Raw genomic sequence first — 19,303 nt, forward strand, 5'->3', positions numbered from 1 at the left:
TTACTATTATTATTGACAGATTGTATTTGAAAAACAATCTCATAAACGTCCCTGATGGAGGCAAGAAAGAAAGTGTGGGTGTGTTTCCCACCAGCATGCACACACCAGGAGCAGTGATGTAGCTGTGCAGGAGATGCTGGTGATGTTACTAAGGTTGTATATCAAAGTTAAAATTTTTAGGACTATGTAATATGTTAGAACAGATAAGACGTCAGTTGTTGGTCCTTGGTGTGAGGACCCCATGAGGTTGATATATCGCAGGAGATTTGTCAGATATGTATCGTATTCATTTCTCTCCTCTCATCCTCAGATTTTCTACCTGCCCATGGCTCTGGTTGCACCCCCCACGGTCTTCGCTGTTCACATACAGTTAAATCTTCTCTACCAGTTCTGGATCCACACGGAGGTAAATATTTTAACACGGCTTATAGTTTCTGTAATAAGTTTGACTGTTGTTAAATCTAATAAATTTTTTTGACAATTTAAGACATTGCTTATGGCTTGAATAACTTTTGCATTTGCTAGTTTTTGCTTTTTTACAGGCATCTTTTTAAACACTAATCTAAAAAAAATAATCAATAGAATAATTGATTGATAATGAAAATACTTTGTAGATGTTTCATTTAACCAGGCAGGTGGAGAACATGACTACTATGTACAGAATATTACAATGATTACATTTGTAAATATATTGTATAATAAGTCAACATGTAGCACATATAGCTGTGTATGAACTGTGCACATTTTAAAAGGTAATCTGACTGGAAAAAAGTCTGTAAAGTTATCTTTCTCCCTGTGCCAATACTAATCCGTCTGCTAAGTCGAGCCTTTGTAGACTCTGTGTTGCAGTGGAACCTGTATTCAATAAAAAATAATGAGATTTTATGAAATATTCCAAACAGAAGCATGACCACTCTCTCTGCCTTTAAAGTGACTGGGAGTATCACTTTTACAATCCCCACAATCTTTAGAGGGAATGAATGGATTTGGAACGCCTTCCATCTTTTAGTGCACTATTAGTGAAAACAGTCGTAATAGTCACAATTTTCTGAAGGGATGTAATTTATGCCTCCTTTATAGTCTTTTTTTGATGTCTTGTAATTTATTGGCACGCTATTCGCTGCACTACTCCAGCCTCAGAGCCGGAGTGAAGTGGTGGAGACCCTTTTCATTCAAGATGAAACTCTCACGCTCGGCTGCCAGACGCAGCCATTACATGGAAATAATGAATCACTGGGAAATTCTGTCCAGCCGTGCATGTTTCTCCAGACTGAGATGTCTGTCGTATTGATGCCAAACATCAAAATATCTGAGAGTTGCAGCCAAAAGAGAAACATGAACTGAGTGAAATATGCTCTGTGTGACCTCTGTAATCTTTAATGACTCACTGGCGCATCTGTTTGATATCTAAGAAGAGAAAATGGTTTATTCACAAAATGTACTCATGCTGCATTCAACTGCATGATTGTTTATATCAAACTAGATGTGCATGTTTTCTGTCTGTGTGTGTTAATGGGTTTAACCATTGTCAGCAAACAACTCATTTGAGCTCTATAATCAGGAAAACAAACAAGAATATGAATATTTTGGAATGTACAGTTTGAAAGGGATATTGACAGCTCACTTTTTGTCACCTATTAATGAAAGTAATATAATAAAAAACACAAAACAAGTGTCCCATAATGCATCCTTCCAAAAATTATCCAATCTTTTGGTTTTATGTCCGGTCAGAAGGTTGGTCAGTCTAACTTTGGTCCAGAACAAGATATTCATCGTTAACTATTTTCAGACTGTGACTATTAATGAATCATTTAAGTCATTTTTCAAGCAAAAATCATTTCATGGTTCCAGCTTTTCTTGTCTCATATAATAGTAAACTGAATATCTTTGGGTTTGAGACTGTTGGTCATACAAATGAAGCAACCTGAAGACATCATCTTGGCTCTAGGGATGTCAGTGTCTGTCTGTCGGCCTGTCAGTCCACCACTTTGGTCCAGCCTGAAATACCTCAACAACTATTGGATAGATTAAAATAAAATTTTGTGCAGTTGTTCATGGTGCCCGCCTTATCACTTTGATGGCATCCTGACTTCTCTAGTGCCACCAGCAGGTCAAAGTTTTCACTTATCCTGTGAAACATCTGAACATCTACTATAGATGGATTGGCACAACATTTTGTAGAGACATTCATGATTCCCAGACGATCATCTCCAATTTTGTCTAGTACCACCGTCAAGTCAATAATTTTCCCTTGGCCAACATTTTTGTACAAGAAAAGCTATTGCATCCCAAAACATAATGTCCATGTAAACAAGAAATTTCAAAATCAAATATTCAGGTTGCCATGAAATAAAGTAGCACATTTATGCTCCCAGAGGATGAACCCTTTCCATTTTGGACACACAATCAATCTCATTTTGTACCACCAGCAGTGCAAAATGTCACTTTCACACACAAAATATCCCTAAAAATCAGATTGTGATGAAATTTACTGAGCCTATTCTAAATGTGAAATATTTAATGTCAATGTACTGTATTTTATCATTTTATTTCAGCTGATCAGAGACCTTGGTCCTCTGGAGTGGGTCTTCAACACCCCAAAACATCACAGAGTTCATCACGGTGAGATTTATTTTAAAGGAGAGTGACAATCTTCTTATTTATTTTAAGTTTTTTACAGAGATTTTTTTTTTTTTGCCTTGCCTGAGATCATGGTACATCAACATGCCCAGGAATGGTACATCAACATGCCCAGGAATATCAAATATGCAATATCAAATATGTGACAAAGGCTAAATGTTGATAATTAGTCATGTCTGATTATGGTTTAATTTTGTCTGGTCAGGTTATTTTTGTGCAGGTTGATCAGTTAATGGAATGAAAAGGGCATCTGGGGTCAAAGATATGCGTTTTTTCTCTCTTTTTCATGAGAGTTTAAATCATTTCTATGGTCATCTCTCAAAATATTATCTCAACAGGGAGGAACCTTTACTGCATTGACAAGAATTACGGAGGAATTCTGATCATATGGGACCGATTATTTGGTAAGTAATCAGATATTTGCTTCTATTCCTGATTGTCTATTCGATACCTCCATTTAGTTACTGCTAACTATTGCTGTTTTAGAGATCAGTGCACGTGTTTGCATGCGACAATGTGTTGGCCGGATCAATAGCAAAAGTATTGATACTGCAATACTTTACTGTTTTTGCAAAATACTGATATTCATACAGTAGCCTCCTTTGTTTTGCACAAAATACAGCCCTTCCTCTTCTTCCATTAACTGATAAATTACCATTTACTATAAAATTACAGCATTATTGCCACCTACTGTCAAAGAAGAGATTAGCCGTCTCACTGCTGCAGAGTGGAAGTACTGTACACTTTGAAGTGTTAAAGTAGACCCAGACTGTGCTGCAAAATATATATTTATTTTTATTTATTGTTATTATTATTGATGTTTTGAATCACCTTTACATAAAATTTTGTACATAAAGTGTTCAGTGTGTAACATTTATGACTCATAAACAGATATTAGCAGCCTGTGATGTCAAACGGCTCCTAAATTTTACTGTTACATGTCTCACTCCAGATTTATAAAACAATCCTCTGTGTACCATCAAAGTATTCAAAGATATTATTAGTTAAGTGTTTTGGTGTTTGTATCTGTATTGGTGTCTGTGATGCCTGCCCTGTCATTACTTGATATTGAATGGAAACCAAAAGTTGTGGTATGACCCATTATAACAACAAAATGAAGGGAAACAGTGAGTCTATAAACTGTAGGTTTGCCTCTAGCCTTTATACTCCACTCAGCAATTTTGCACCAAACCTCAGTGAGAGGTAGCTGATTAAATTTTGAGGTTTACATTACCCAGCAATGCCGTTTTTTTCTCTCTGTGGCTGCAGTCGGTTTTAAGAGGTTGATCCCAGAAGCTGTGATCCCAGCTTTCTTAATGCTGTTCTGTAGCAGGTTTTATATTTTAATGCCTAGAGTATTCTATTAGCAGTATTCATCTCAACAAAAGTTGGGCAAATGTATGTGTCCTTATTATCTAAAGAGCCAGATAGTTCCCTCAGCAGTTGGTGGAGACCAAAACAGAGCTAAAAGGAGAGTGAATTTTGGACTTATATTTGCCAGGTGGCCCAAACACGACTCCAGGTGAATGCTAATGTTACTTTGTGTCTGCTGGACGTGTAAATGGGCAAATGTTGTGTCAATGTTGTGTTTGTTATGCTGGCTCCAAGTGTCCAAAAAAGAATACAAGTTTATTCATATTATTTAGTTTTGCAAATAAAAACTGGTAAAACTGTACATGTCCTCCTCAGGTACCTTTGCTCCAGAGACAGACAAAGTGGTGTACGGCCTGGTGTTCCCTATCAAAACCTTTGAAATCCTCTATGTTCAGGTTAGTCCTATCTTCCGTCAGTAGCTTGGCTGCTATAAGTTGGCCATCGCTCGAGCAGCTCACCTCCATCTATTTGAGTATAAACACCTTCAGTAGATGAGGTGTGAGCTCATGTTTCCCTTGCTGGCTGAGTGGCCATTTTGTAACCATAACATTATTACTTTACTCTAAACAAACTGCCCAGCTGAGGTGAAGGAGGCCAATAAAATGAAATGCCTGGAGGTGGATGTTATGATTATTTTTGCTGCCCTCACTATTGGCACAGCACAGGGTGAGCAATGTCCTGTCCAATGAAAGCAGAAACATTTCTACTCAGGGTTAGTTAGCTCAGCTATGGCTTAGTTAACATTGATCAGTTAAATGTAGCATTTGATTGTATATTGATGTTTGACTTATGGGTTTTTCTCTTTCAGTTGCACTACTATTTGTATTTGTGGAGAAGGTCCAACACCTACAAGACTATCACCAACAAAGTGTCGACTTTCTTTAAAGGTCCAAGTTGGAAACCTGGTAAATCTCGGCTAGGTGACCACGAGGACAATCCCAAGGTTAGTAAAAAAAAGTCCTTTGTTTTCATCATTCCTGCAGGAGGCGTATTTTCACAATAATGTCCTCAGGCTTCATTACCCATCATTTTGACACTCGGAACAACACAGGCCTAAATGACTCAGAGCATTCCTTATTGAAGGTTTCACTTATTCTACAAGTTTTACAAGGAACTGCCACATCAAATAAAAGCTGCAAAGCCTTTGTAGAGGGAACACAATAAGGCCATTTTCACCGTCTTTAAACGCAGTCTGCGGGATTAAAACCGCATGCAGTTGAGTGTAAATGTGCATGTGTGTGTGTGCAGAAAGAAATTCAGGCTCCAGTTGAATGCCCCGGTGGTTAGCTTTGAAATAACGCTGATGGTGTCACATGTTTAGTTCCCTCATGCTTCACACTTAAAAAAACCTCCCCTTTGCCTTTACAATTAAATTGGCCCCTTAAACTCAGCGGGGTGATTCTAAACACGGACAGAGCTGGAGTTTAACCGAAATATCTTGAAAGGCTTCGTGTAGACGGCTGCTCGTTGATATCTGCCGGTGAGGGAAAGAAAGGAAAGAGAGGGGAGTGAAGGAGGAGGCAGAGTTGAATGTATTTCAGCTCTTTGAGAATAAGCAGAGCAGCGGGCTGGAATACCTACAGGTTGGGGATGGGATGCGGGGGGAACCCACATGTGGTGGTTTGGTTCCTCGGGATCCTGGGAAACCCCCTGAATGAGAGACAGGCATCTATGATTGGCCAGTTTTTTTTTTTTGTACTTCATTCCCAAAGAGGATGCAGTTTCAACATAAAGCCCTCAGGCCTAATTACTTATCGTTAAGAAGCCATGCAGACAAAAACAGGTCAAATGACTCAGGGAATTCTTACGAAAGGACTCATATATTCCTCTGTGTTTGAGGGAAACTGCTACACCCAAGAAAATCCTGGATGACTTTGTAGATGGAACACAACAAACTCATTTTCACCAGTTTTGAAAGTCAGCCTGTAGGAGACTGAGGTAACAAAAGGCCTTTTTGCTACGAAGAAAATAAACACATAAGAGGTAGAAAGGATTTGAGAAGGGAGAAAGGTCATTAGAGAAGTTTGAACATTTTGCTCCATGACTTTTACAAGTTAAATTATGGCATTTTTTCCTCTTTTAAGGCCCAAACATTCACACTGACTCACTGTTGTTTTCTGTTTTCTTTTTCCTAATTCCTTCCTAATTCTGTCTTCCACTGAGAAGATCCTGTCTTCTCAGTGTCTCTTCAAGTTATAATCCTTAATATTTTCGTTATATCAAAATCACTTTTTCATACTATTTATGGCATCGTTTCAGCAGTAGGTATTAAATGTATTTGCATTCTGTAAATGGCTATCTGTGTAGACGTTTTTAGTGTTATTGACACTTGAGTCCCACAAGGGATCAAAGTAGCGTCTCCAAGCACAAGGGATTCACAGGGTGGCATGCTTGAACATACTGAACGTGATTTGCCAGGCATTTGGCAGAGGAAGTGTAATTTTTGCCTCTTTAGTCCTATTTTATTAAAACAACGTGACATGATGAATTCTCTCAGATCACAGTTTGTTCTCCTGTGTTGTGAACTTATGTTTGCTGCCCGCAATGGTTTCAAACAAAACTCTAGGACCTGTTATTAAAACATGCATGCCGTTACCATCAGCAACCACAGGTGTCGCCAAATCAACCAGGACTAATATCTTAAGGATTATAACTTAAATGTCTTTGATAGGCAATTATTGTTTATGTCTCTTATTATATCTTATTTTAATGTTCTTTGTAATGTGTTTCATGATGACCCTGATGAAGGCCACTAGCCGAAACAATCTGACAATTATTGTTTATTGCAGTGACTCCCAACCAATAGAAATGGTAATTTTGCAAAAATATAAGTCCACATAACAAATACGATTACAAATTGGTGTGAGTCTGATCTTTTGTATATTTAGTGGCACAGGACTGGCCTCCCAACAATCTGGGTCACTTTTAAAACCTCAATACCACATGCTGCGAGTGTGTGAAAACAAGTCAGCATGCAAGCAGAGAAGTTGAGATAGACAACTAAAAAAGTCACGGATAAAGGGTTAAAAAGTGGTAGTGGCATGAATGCAAACTTGACCAAACCTTAGAGAAAAAAGACACCAAGTCTCAATGACAACAATTAGAGAATCACTATGTCTTGCATGAAAGAATGATTGTAACAACATCCAGTTTACAACAGGTGGTGTTGTTAGAGGGGTACTTCAGCTCACTTGTTTATGGCTTTAATGGTCCTTAAAGCTATAAAGCAATAATACACACAAAACATTATGCTTTTCACTGCTCTGATCGGTTCAGCCATACTGTAAAAATGTTTAACATGTTACTATAAACATGACGTCAAACCTGAATGAATCGTTGTTCTAAGTATAGGCATGCTGTCTGGTGTGAGAATGCCCAGAAAGTTACTCGATTTAGGGATTAAATTAGGGATTGGGGAATTAAACATGTTTTATTTTCCACGTGCAGGTTACCGGAAAGGAAGTGCCTCATGATCCCAGCTGGTCGCTGCCTTTACACATTTATGTGGTCATACATTTCCTGTTGGTGCTGCGGACTTACCATGATTTGTTTGAAAACAAGATGGTACGTATTTGTCACATGAGGGAAAACTGTAAATGTCAGCAGAGGTAAAGAACAGAGGATTTGTGTGTTTTGAAAGGTTTACTGATTTTCTCACAAGCACCTTGACAGTACTTCTGAAGGAGGGAAGAGCATTTTACATTCCTTTTTTTCCACTCAGACTTTTCCACCCTGTAGGATTGACCTTCTGGTCACACACTGGCTACTGTTATGTTTAGGCTACTGTAATCCCTCATATAAAGTATGACACGGTGGTCCAGGGCTCTTAATTTAAGGATGAGTGCTGCATGTTTGTTTGCCAACATTATTTCACCCAATTATGCAGTTTGTTGTGGCTGGTCCATGGTCGAGCAGAGTCCTCTACTTAGCCAGCAGGAAAAGACTAGCTCTGTCTAACATCATGACAGAATGACTGATCGGCATTCCCCTTTAGAACAACCTTTGTCTATTATTTTCCACTCGACGAGCCAAAAGACCCCCTTCCTCCTCCTTCAGAAAAAAAAAGAAACAGGTCTCCTCAGCAGTTATCTTTGGAAGCCTTTTTTCCCTAGGCATAGTTTTGGTTAGCCAAAAAGTGCTGTCACGCCCAGCCTCTTCAAACTTCCAAATTAAATGGCCTGTCTTTTTGTGATCACTACCTCCATGGTGCTCCTTCAGTTGTGCCCCCCCCCCGCCGCCGCCCCAATGTCGAGGGTTCCCCTCCCTCTCGGCGAATGAAACACCAGCTGGTGGTCCAGCAGTGAACACAAACGCCTTAATTGTTGAGTCAACCATTTCCCAACCCAAATAGCCTTCAGGATGCAGCAATCAGGACTTGGAGGGAAAATAACAAAGTGAGCACTCTGGGCCAACAATAAATCATGTCACTGTTATGTATTTATACCCGCATGTTCGCTAGGTGCTTATTTAGTCTGACAATTGATGATACACTGCCAGACAATTTATGGGCTTTGCGTTAATTCGAAGCCACGACAACATGGTTATTTCAAACAAGTGAAGCTACTCTTCAATTACATCATCAGCAGGCCAACATGTACATTTTATTATAGGTTTGCTAAACACTTACTATTAGAGGCAGAGAGGGAAATTGACCCAAGTCATAGTATGTCATCTCAGAACAACTCTCCATTAGTGTTTTTATGATTGCAAAATTTAAACTTCAGTACCTGCTGTGGTGCAAGTTGTAATTTAAAAGCAGAACAGAGCAACAAAAAGATTTTGACTGAAATTAGCTAAATTATGTGAAATCCCACTTCAGGATGCAATAAGAGCAATTTATCTTGTCATATAGTGTTGCATACAGACACAAAATTACTATATTTGCACTTATTTGTAAGTACGGTTATTTTTTCCATGTCCTCATAATGATTCTACCCATCAGCAGCAGAAAATGGCACATATATGTGATTGGATCATTTGAAATAATCTTTTTCTGCAAATCAATCCCCATGTATAGTTTTAATAAAGATTTAAATTTGTGTATTTGAATTCTGTACAAATTATGAATATTATAGGATGTGTTTTAACTTTGTAACTTACTTAACAACTGATGTACTGGTATATTTTCTCAGTGGTAACTCTGTCCAACGAGCCTTCATGAACATCATTATAACGGCTGCAATAATGGCCTGAATAATGAGTTAATCTGCCTTGTCTCACGGGACAACAGAATAACACAATCAGTCTGCTGTCACCAGATGTTAGCTTTCATTTCTGTCCTCCGCTGTTACTGCTGCAGTTCGACACTTGATCACATTAAGAATTAGCACAACGAAAGAAGCACAAAACATTTCCCCTTCCATTTTTTAAAACCAGTTCTGTAAATGTGACTCCACCTGACGACGCTGAGGGATTTGTGGAGGATTTTCTCTCGAGCGCAGCGTCTCGGCTGCGTGCCCCTGGGTTATTAAACACAGATAAGATATCAAAATACTTCTCCACTCATTACAACTCTTATTAAAAATAACTGTCTGTAGCCTTTGAACTCTAATGCAATGATCATTCAAGTTTAATATACTTTGACAGTCTGGGGTGACTTTTGTTCCTTCACTCTGATAGATGGATCAAGGCCAGAATTCCCCTTATTTGATTCACGGAAAGCATAATCATATCATCCCTCTATATTCCCGTGTGAGGGCTCAGGTAATATAGTTCTTATGGGGGTTTATGGATTACAACTCTTGGATAAACATAAAGACATACTGTTTTATGGCATCCTGTTGATGGGTTGATTTTATGTTTACTATATATGGCCTTCTGGGTCCGTACAGTATGTGAGATTTGGCTGTTAGGCTCTGTATTGAGTGTCGGAGAAATATAAACCTAAGTTGACAGCCCACAGCATCCTCAGGAGACACCGGGCTTCCAGCTGCTGCCCTCAGCCAAGGCCGTAGGTTAGAGAACACGAATTAGACCGTACATCACGTTCTGTACTTTGTGTGTTTGTGCGAGTCTGTTTTGTGTGTGTGTGTCCCAAATAGCTCAGAAAAGGTCAGTGAGAGTCTGCATGGGATTTCTGTTCCGATGTTGGTTGTTTTGGCTCCTTTAGGGGCTATCAGGATTCAAACTGCAGTCTCTTCCACTGTGGTCAAGTCCCCTGTCAAGACCCATCTGGGATGATTAGAGCTTCTATGTAAACTAGGCATGTCAGTGTAAAGTAAGAGGCGGATTGCATTTGCAAGAATACTGTATGTGCCAGTACACTTATTCTGAAGGTCAGACATGTTTTGGTTGGCAATGCCAAGTAAACAGTCAAACAGCCATGCGGTTTATGACTGCTCTCCCAGTAAGGTCTCCTGTGATCGTAACTTAACCAGCCATGATATTAATTTAAGGTTTAGATTCTAATGTATTTTTTCCCGACCGCATTTCTCATGGCATGCAAACGTATCTCGATCCTAGATACTGTCCCAGTTAACCATTCTGGGGAAGACCGGCTACGTTCTGCTCACTCTCACCTCCCTGGGCTTCATCATGGATCAGAGGTACAGGACATGACATTAGTTCTTGTATGGATTTGTATTATTATTTGTATTATTGTATCGATTGCTTCTTGTATAGAAACATTTGGATATTTGATTGGGCAGTGGGAAAAGTTGGAGGTAGACAGAGTTTACTAAGAAGCAAGAGAGAAGGCTCTGGTTATTTATGTCACTAGTTCCCAAGCTGGGGGTTGAAACTCTCCAAGGGGTCACAAGATACATCTGAAGGGTCGCAAGACAGTTAACAAGGAAGGAAAGAAGAAAAACAACATATTTCTGCTACTCGTGCTGAAATGATTAGTCATTTTGTCAATCGACAACATATTTGATGATCCATTAATTGTTTAAGCTGCTTATCAAGTAAAAATGTGAATGTAAATAGTTGCTGCCTACTAACATTGTAAATTTAATATCTTTTAGTTATGTCTGTCTTTTGATTTGAAATTCAGATTATTGTTCAAACGGGGGGTAAAATTAAATATTTGATTTGTAATCGACTGTTTGAATTCAAATTTCTCAGTGTATAACTAGAACAGGCTGTGCCTTAGTTGCACTCAGTCTGTATGCTGACTTTGTAAAATTCATCTTCCTTGTAACGTTAGTTTGACACTTAGTTTAACAGTGGCGGTGCTGCAAATGAACGGTATGCACTCAGACCAGATTGCGTCTGGCAAAATTTACTGGCTCGCTGAGGCAAAAAGCAGGCGGAACAGGTAAAAGCTTGGGTAAGCTTAAGCTACCAGAGCTAGTGTGGCTAGCACGCTAACAAAAACACTCCACAAGGTCTGAAATGTTAAACTGGCTGAACATGGGAGAGCATTGCAGATTTAAAATCTGAGTGAACTCTGCGCAAAGTAAACGATGGCAAATATTTCTGCACTGTTGGTCTGACAATATAAAGGACTTTAATGACTTCTTACATCTTACACATATTTTCTTACATTTGATATATTAAACAATTGATGGATTATGAAAAAAAAAGTAATTTGCAGCCGTATTCGGTGCACACAAATATGTGTTTTATCTAAACATTGCATTTTATCATGAAATACACGATAGTTTCACCTCGTCAGGCAAGATTAGTCAAATGAAAAAGGGAAAGTCACTCTTTGGGTGAACTCCTTACAACACCAAGACATTGCTTTGCTTTAAAGGATCACAAGGAAAAAAAGGTTGGGAGCAACTGATATATGCAAGATCTGAGTCAGAGGTCTAAAGCTCCATTCAGACAGGATTAATACTCCAGGGGGGATATTGGTAATAAAATATTTGACCTGCTTCTCAGAATCTTAAACTACAGGAGGTGGTTTTTTTAATAGTCCAAAATTATTTGCCAGTAATTTGATTTATTTCAAATGAAATTATTTGAACAGTTGCAAAATACTGTAATGGCTACTACTGAAGGGACTGGTGTCTGTGAGGTGAGTGTTAGCCCACTGAATAAGCTTGCAGGATCTCGTAATGGCTATTCTTACTTTTTCCTTCATCGTATGCATTCACAAATAGGACTGGATGTTGGTGTTAACGAGTTGGCATCTATCAGATTAGCAAAAAACATTTCTTCTCCTTCAGTTTCACGCAGACACTCACACATACTGTGTGCTGAGCTGATGAAACTCATTAACAGAAAAATGCAAAAACTCAGACACTTTTATAAATAAGCATGTAATAAGAAATTTAAATGAAAGACAAGAAATGGGGCTTTAGTCTCTTCATCATCTCTTGCTGTTGTCATACATCTATATGTATATCCATGTAGCACTGGAATTGACCTCCTATTAGACCATGACTCTCCTCATCGACGTCAGGGGTCAAATCTATTTGAACTCTGGAAACTGAAGCTTCTCCCATTAAAAACTCTATTTTTTCTGTAACATCATCACAGCAACATTTGTTCTCGAGGTGAAGGAAAGGAGGTCAGTAAGGTGAAGGTATCTGAAATGTCATTAAGCCTCAGCGTTGTGTTGTTGGTTGATGTGTCCTCATGTTCAGGCCAACAGCGGCTGTCTTGGAGATGCTACGCTGTGTCGTCATGGTGACAATGCAGAGGTACAGCTACATGAAGCCCCTGCTGCCTTCACTGGCTGTGCCCACAGAGGTAAGATGACCTGTAGTGTGTTACAATGCAATTTAAAGTAACAGTGTCTTGAGGGTGGTATAGTTCATCCACTGACAAATAGACCAATATCTCAATGTAGCATGATTTGGCTACCGTGGGTTCCTTGGCAGGTTATATACACCGCACCACAGCTTCAGGTAACTATTTTTATTATTCCCCTTACTCACACACACAATATTCACCATTCACACACAGTTGTATGAGCCCCCGTCTCTGGTTTGCCCGGCCACCTCCAGACTCACATTTAGTGACATATTACATTAGTGTTATACTTAACACTACTCAAAAAATGTTTTTAAAATGGCATTATATTTATTGATAACAGCTACGTAGTTGTCCACTTGTGGAAGTAAGATGTGGGAAGTCTGTGATCTGACATGAGTATTACTAGTCTTAGAGTTACTAGTCTACACGTAAAAGAGTACTACACCAATTTAGCATTGCACTCCTATAACATTGTTGGACTCACGACGGACAGTTTAAAAAAAAAAGGATCAAAAGGCGATGCAGCAGAACCAGAGATATCGTCTTTTTTATTCCATGCATTATTCTTACTTGTCAAAATCTGGCACCTACATTACCCACAATGCAACTCGACCAATGACAGTTCGGTTAGAAATTTGTTGTGTTATGATTGTGGCTTGCGGCTAATGTAGCCATGAGCCGCGATAAAAATTGATGGAGTTCCTCTTTAAGTAAGTGGTGACAGCTGTACAGTTTAGCAGCTTGAGCTAGAATTGACTTCACAGACTAATAGGACAAACTAGTTCATAGACCCGAATCCTGGAGGTCCTGATTCGGAGCTTTTAAGGTGATGAGCATTAAAACAAAATAATGCACAAATATATCTGCCAGTTGTCGTTCATTTGTGTTTGACCAGTGTTCGAATTACACCGTGGCTTTCAGGAAAGCCCTATTTTTCGGGGGTGGGAGGGTACTGTACACATGCACGCACACACATGAATGTGCCTGCCTATGTGCAAAAATATCCGATCAATACATTTCAATTCATACAGAGAAATTTTGCCTGGGACAACAAAGAAACAGAAAAATTACTCACTATTGCAATGTTTTTTTTAATCGCTCTCCACCTCTCTCCAGCCAGGAGTTTAATTTTGTAGTTTGGCCAACTCGTGGAATTAATGTTAATAAGCTACAGCGGAGCTGTTATTTCAGCTGGGGGACAGCTAAAACAAAAGGCAAGGTTCCTGATGGATTTTTAGAGTGCACATATGAGTGAAATATGATGGCCTGTTTTCTACATGTGGCGCTAAATATGACTGACATCAGGACCTGAAAACCTTTGAATTACCGTTCAAAACAGTTTCCAAAACTACTTAATATACATTTTCACAGTAATATGTCACATAATGGCATATTGTGGAAACTGTTTGTTCATTTGGGTAGATGCTGAGTTTGGCCTCCTCCCTGCCACCCTCCATTAAAATATTGTTGAGCGTGAACCAGAGAACCAAATTGTGTCCAAAATACAGTATGTAAACTGTCTTCATATTTTATAACAGTTGAAACACAAAAGAAGACCTAATTAGCCTGCTAGTAGCTCATGAGTGTAGAATGCATGTAGACTGCATATGTATGTTGGGCCAATTACTAAATGCACAACATACTGGGGACATATTGAAAAACTATTCTAGGTCTTAGTAACTGTGGAAAGTTAATGAGACAAGTACGTGAAACAGAAGGAAATATGAGGTATCATTTTCATGTATATAGTGATAAGTCATAATAAGATGACTCAGTGATGCCAGTGTGCAATATAACATACTGAAATCTTCAATTATAAAATTATTGTCTGGGAAAATTCTGACGTTAAAACTGTTTAGGAGCCATGTATATAAAAAAAACCTTCATATGACTCCTTGACAGCATGATGTTTCCCTGGTGTGTGTATAGCCTGTTCGGCTGTGATTGTGTGTGTTGTGTGGTCTGTTTTGTGTGTGAGCTGGGTGCTAAGTCCAGCCTCGCAGCCCTGTGATCTATGAGTCCAGATGCGTCGCCCAATTGACCATAAAATTGGCGTGCCTTTCTGGCTCTGGCAGCCCCACTGTAGATGGCGGCTGACCTCTCATTACTTGCCCTCCCTCCCTTACTACGACTGCCTCTTTTTTTTTTTTCTTTCTCCCTCTTTCTGCCCGCCTTCGCTGCTTGCCATCTCAGCCAGTGTGAACGAGAGCAGCACTTCTGGAACCAATTAGTGCCGTCTGCCGCTAACAAGAGCTGGCTGATGAGATTTGCACGTGAGCGCCAAATCGCTGCTTTTATTGTCCTCTGACTCCACATCTGAGCCGATCAGGTGTTCAAACGACGAGGCTTTCCCACCTTTTCTTTTTCTCACCATAAAATGCAGTAAAACTGAATGAATTGTAATTTTTAAAGTTGTGTCTAAAATGAAGTGCACATCCAATCAGCTTCAGAGCAAAAACATCTTGATTTATGCTGCTCATGCCGCACGGCTGTGTCACTTTGACAGCACTGTAAGTTTTATGCAGCCGTTTCCTTAAGCAAATCATTAAGCCTCATTTCAAGTCGCAGTACATCAGTTTGAGCTAAATAAATGTCTTGCTTGCAGGTGGGGCTCATCGAAAATCCTTACAATTTACTTGAATTGGTTCCTGACATATTTGTGCTGTTTGCTCAGAACTATAGCAAAGGAAAAAAACGTGAAACCACCCCCAAACTTTAAGGTACTTTAATGATATATGGGTCTGATGCATGAGGTGAACGGCCTGTTCTTTTTTGCAGTGGGGGGGCGTGTTTTGAAGTCGGGCCAATCAATTAATAGTCACTTGAAATGGAGGAGGGGAAATTCACATTTAATTGTATTCAGGCTCATGCGACTGTACAGTTGGGAAAAGGGGGGACTACAAAAAAAAAACTACAAAAACTAGGTCGGTTTGTGGTCCTTCAAACCCAATGGTGTGATATACTGCACCCTTAAAGCTCACAGTGGTATTTATAGTGGCTCTGGAGATTTCCCTTGTAAAGCTGCAGGCTTGACCTGTAAACCAGGGCTGCCTCTCGCTCCCAGCCTCCCACTCGCCCGCCCAAACCCACGTCTGTGCAGCTCGCATGAAGACCTCGCTGCTTCAGACGAGACGAGGCTGGTAACCGTGTGTGTGTATGTGTGTGTGAATGAGCAGGGCTGGTGGAGCAGGGGACGGGTTAAGGTTATAGCTGTCTGTGCAAGTAGCGTTGTGTGTGTGTGTGTTTGTGCGTGTGTGTGCTGTCACCCAATATGAGGATCTGTATGTGTGTATCGAGGCTTGGAAGTTTTCTCAACCCTACTACCAACCTCAGATTGTGTCACCATGGAGAACTGAATGCACACAAATACAACCCAACCAATACCAACAGTCCAAAGATATTCAGTTTGCAATTCAATTTACAATTATATAAAACAGAGAAAAGCAGCAAACCATTGCATTTGAGAAGCTGGAATTTGCAAATGCTTGGCATTTCTACTTGAAAAATTACTTGAATGATTAATTGATTATTAAAATAGTTAATCGGCAGTAATCGTTAATCATTTCAGCTCTAGACAAGATGCCAGTGTATGTGGATCTTTCGTATGGCTGCCAAAAGATGAATTATGTCACCTAAAACCCACCTAGATTTTTACCTCTGTGTATGTGGGGTTTACAAAATAACAGGAACTACAATTACTTAAATCAGCGCCTTTCTGACAATGTGACAACTTCAAGAAACATAGTTTTTATTACAGTGGTGTTGTACCTGATTGCATTATAATATCTGCTATTATTTGGCTGTCTCTGTGCGTGTCCACATGCACATGCATTTCTGGGTGCTGAGTATCAGGGGGGCGCTTGTGGAGGACTGTAATGATGTAACACGTGGTTGTATTACTGTGTGGCCCCCTGGTTTGCCTGAAGGCACAGGGAAACGTGCCGCGGAGCAGAACTTAGACGCTGTATATCCCAGAGTAATTAAGCAGCTATTCTCTCAAAACGGCCACTAACTGCTGGTGAAGTCACAGTAATTTAAGAGGAAAGCTCATAAAAATACACCTGTCTTTGGTTGAGAAAGAGAGAGCGTCTTCAGGCTTCCTGTTGGCTAGGGTAGAAGTCGTTTTAGATTTAACCTTCTGGGTTAAAAGAGAAACCAGAAGGAAAACTTTAATTGCCATACGTTTGTTTTTTCCAATTCTTTGTCATTTTTCCTATTTTGTAGTTACTAAAAAAAGCAAAAATAATAGAATTATAAAAAGTCTGAGATGTGTTTTAATGTTGTCTACTCTGCTTTTATTTTACAAAATGACTGAGATGTGTCCTTGAAATAAATTGGTTCAAGAAGTGATATATTGGCTCATGCAAGTTTGACACTTGAGAAGCAAATCTATGTAATCCAGTCCAATTCAAAATATAAAAAAATATCTAATTGTTTTCACACTACATTGGACTTTCCATCTTTTCATCTCTGTGCTGATAGTGTTTTCCAATCTCAAAAGATCTTTTTCTGTCAAACTTGCCCGGGAAAGATAAATGCTCCATGGCCAAAAGAAGAGGTCAGAACAATATTATGAAGTTCATGTCAAACGCAAAAGGCCTTGCCTTGGCACAAAGTGGCTTTATCTTCAACACATCACCTGACTTGTCTGCAAAAATTGCAAATCCCACCCCCCCTTTCCCGCCATCCCAGCCATGAGCGGGCAGATAACACAGCAACCAGCGAGAGGTCAACGTTATCTGAGAGTGTCGTTTCCACCCGCCAAAACTCAGGTGCAAGAGGTTAGCGGCCTTTTTTTGAAGCAGGAATGTGTGGTAGCAAGAAGCAGCACTGAGGTTAACAGGATTGTTTGGAGCAATGGAAACTCGGTGAGCATGACATCATCTGAGAGCTTGCAGGAATGGAAAGGAAAGGAAATCTCCTCCCAGGGAGAAAATGGAGGGATTTGAAAGAGAAATGCTGGGTAGGACTGTTCCGTTGGAGTAAACAGCGGGGTGGTCGACGGTACACAGTGTGAAATATTATCACTCAATGTGCAGGGGATCGTGCCCGTCAAAGAGTAACCGCTTGGTTTATGTTGTCAAACCACTTGCCAGGTAAAGCTATGGAAATCTAACAGCAATTGGCCCTTTGGGGGTTCTCTAGCAGTATTTAGTTTGGCTTTTGTGAGGTAAGTTTCTGTGGCCAAAATGGACTTTCTTTTGAATTTGTCTTCCTATTTGTGCTTTAATTCATGGGTGAAACACAACAGTCATCCAGTTTATGATACAGCTTCAGAGCCAACATGTGAACCTGATTGAACCTGACGATAGCTGTTCTGGTATTTTTTCTTACAGTATTATTTCTCCCTCTTCTAAAATGCACATAAAGCTGGTTTCACAGAACTGTAACGGCAACATCCAAAGACGTCTGCGCACAAATTCAAAAACATTACAAATGATAAAAGACTTTCATAAAGTTCAAATATAAATAAGTCAAAGATTTTTACTGTAAAATCTATCAGAGTAGTTCTGAACGAAGGCTTAGCATATTAATTTAGCAATCTTTATTGCAGTGCAAGCTTTCATCACTCTCCACTCAGTTTATTAATCTCTCTCTCCGCCACGCTCATTGGCTTACTGGCTAACAATCACACGTCTGATATTGTAGTAAAATGAAATCCTTCATGGTCCTTTTTCACAATAGTTCAAGCTACAGTATCTTGCCTGAAGTGAGCTGGAAAATGTCTCCAGCTGCCAGGATCTGTGAGCAGTTGGGGGTTAGATTGGAGAGACTTCAGATCTAAGGTTGCAAAATTGGGAATAGCCACTGTCACACACAGACTGATCCACAATAAGCATTAAAGCACCACCAGTTAATATTTTCTACATTGAAACAAAGAATCAGTTGACATGGTCTAATGAGAAGGTCCAAGGTCACATATTTCATGGGAGAGTATAGGGATGCATCGATCTGAGTTGTGATCTCCTGATACATTACCTAATCTCAGGGTACTGGCCAATAAGGAGTATTGCTGTCTGAGCTTGAGGCTTGGGATCGTCCACTTCCTCTCCATACGTCGAGGTGCCCTTGAGAAAGACACTGAACCCCAATTGCTCCCGATGGTAAGACCAGTGCCTTGCGTGGTAGCGCACTGCTATCAGTGTGTAAATGGGTGAATAAGATGCAAATTATAAAGCACTTTGGATAAAAGCTCTTTATAAATGCTGTCCATTTACAATTTTACAGCAGAAACTCATAATTTTATTGGGACAGTAAGTAAAACATAACGTTTAAACTGCATCGGTCACGTCACCCAACCCTTAATAAGGTCTGTATCTGCACCGATACTGATCCAGTGTGTCGATCGGTGCATTCCTGGCAAAGATACCTCACCCTTTCAGAGACCTTCAGCTGCTCCAGGGCACAGACATTCTTTTCTTTTTGGAGCTAGATGAGCGCCAGTAAACTTTTGTTTAGCCTTCTCTGCCTTTTTAAACATGTCCTCAAACCACATTTTAAGGCCCACTTCATGGTTCTTGTGGCGCCCCCAAAAACTTGCACGAGCACACGCAAAACTCTGCAATCACATCATTATGGCTGGCCCAAAATTTTAAACACTGCCTTGTTGGTCCGTGGTACCCCCGACCCAATCACTTTCTCT

General features: G+C 39.8%; 1 protein-coding gene across 1 annotated transcript in view; it reads left to right on the forward strand.

Moving 5' to 3' along the window:
* The window catches only part of agmo (alkylglycerol monooxygenase), a 50,110-nt gene that overhangs the window by 23,879 nt on the left and 6,928 nt on the right, over window positions 1–19,303 (forward strand). The window contains exons 5-12 of the mRNA XM_044208579.1: window positions 311–406; window positions 2,556–2,622; window positions 2,979–3,044; window positions 4,330–4,409; window positions 4,823–4,957; window positions 7,462–7,578; window positions 10,477–10,559; window positions 12,549–12,654. Of these exons, the coding sequence (XP_044064514.1) occupies window positions 311–406; window positions 2,556–2,622; window positions 2,979–3,044; window positions 4,330–4,409; window positions 4,823–4,957; window positions 7,462–7,578; window positions 10,477–10,559; window positions 12,549–12,654 (750 nt within the window). The remainder of the gene's footprint in view (window positions 1–310; window positions 407–2,555; window positions 2,623–2,978; window positions 3,045–4,329; window positions 4,410–4,822; window positions 4,958–7,461; window positions 7,579–10,476; window positions 10,560–12,548; window positions 12,655–19,303) is intronic.

The sequence above is a fragment of the Siniperca chuatsi genome, linkage group LG9 (genome assembly GCF_020085105.1).
Source record: "Siniperca chuatsi isolate FFG_IHB_CAS linkage group LG9, ASM2008510v1, whole genome shotgun sequence".
Taxonomy (NCBI): domain Eukaryota; kingdom Metazoa; phylum Chordata; class Actinopteri; order Centrarchiformes; family Sinipercidae; genus Siniperca; species Siniperca chuatsi.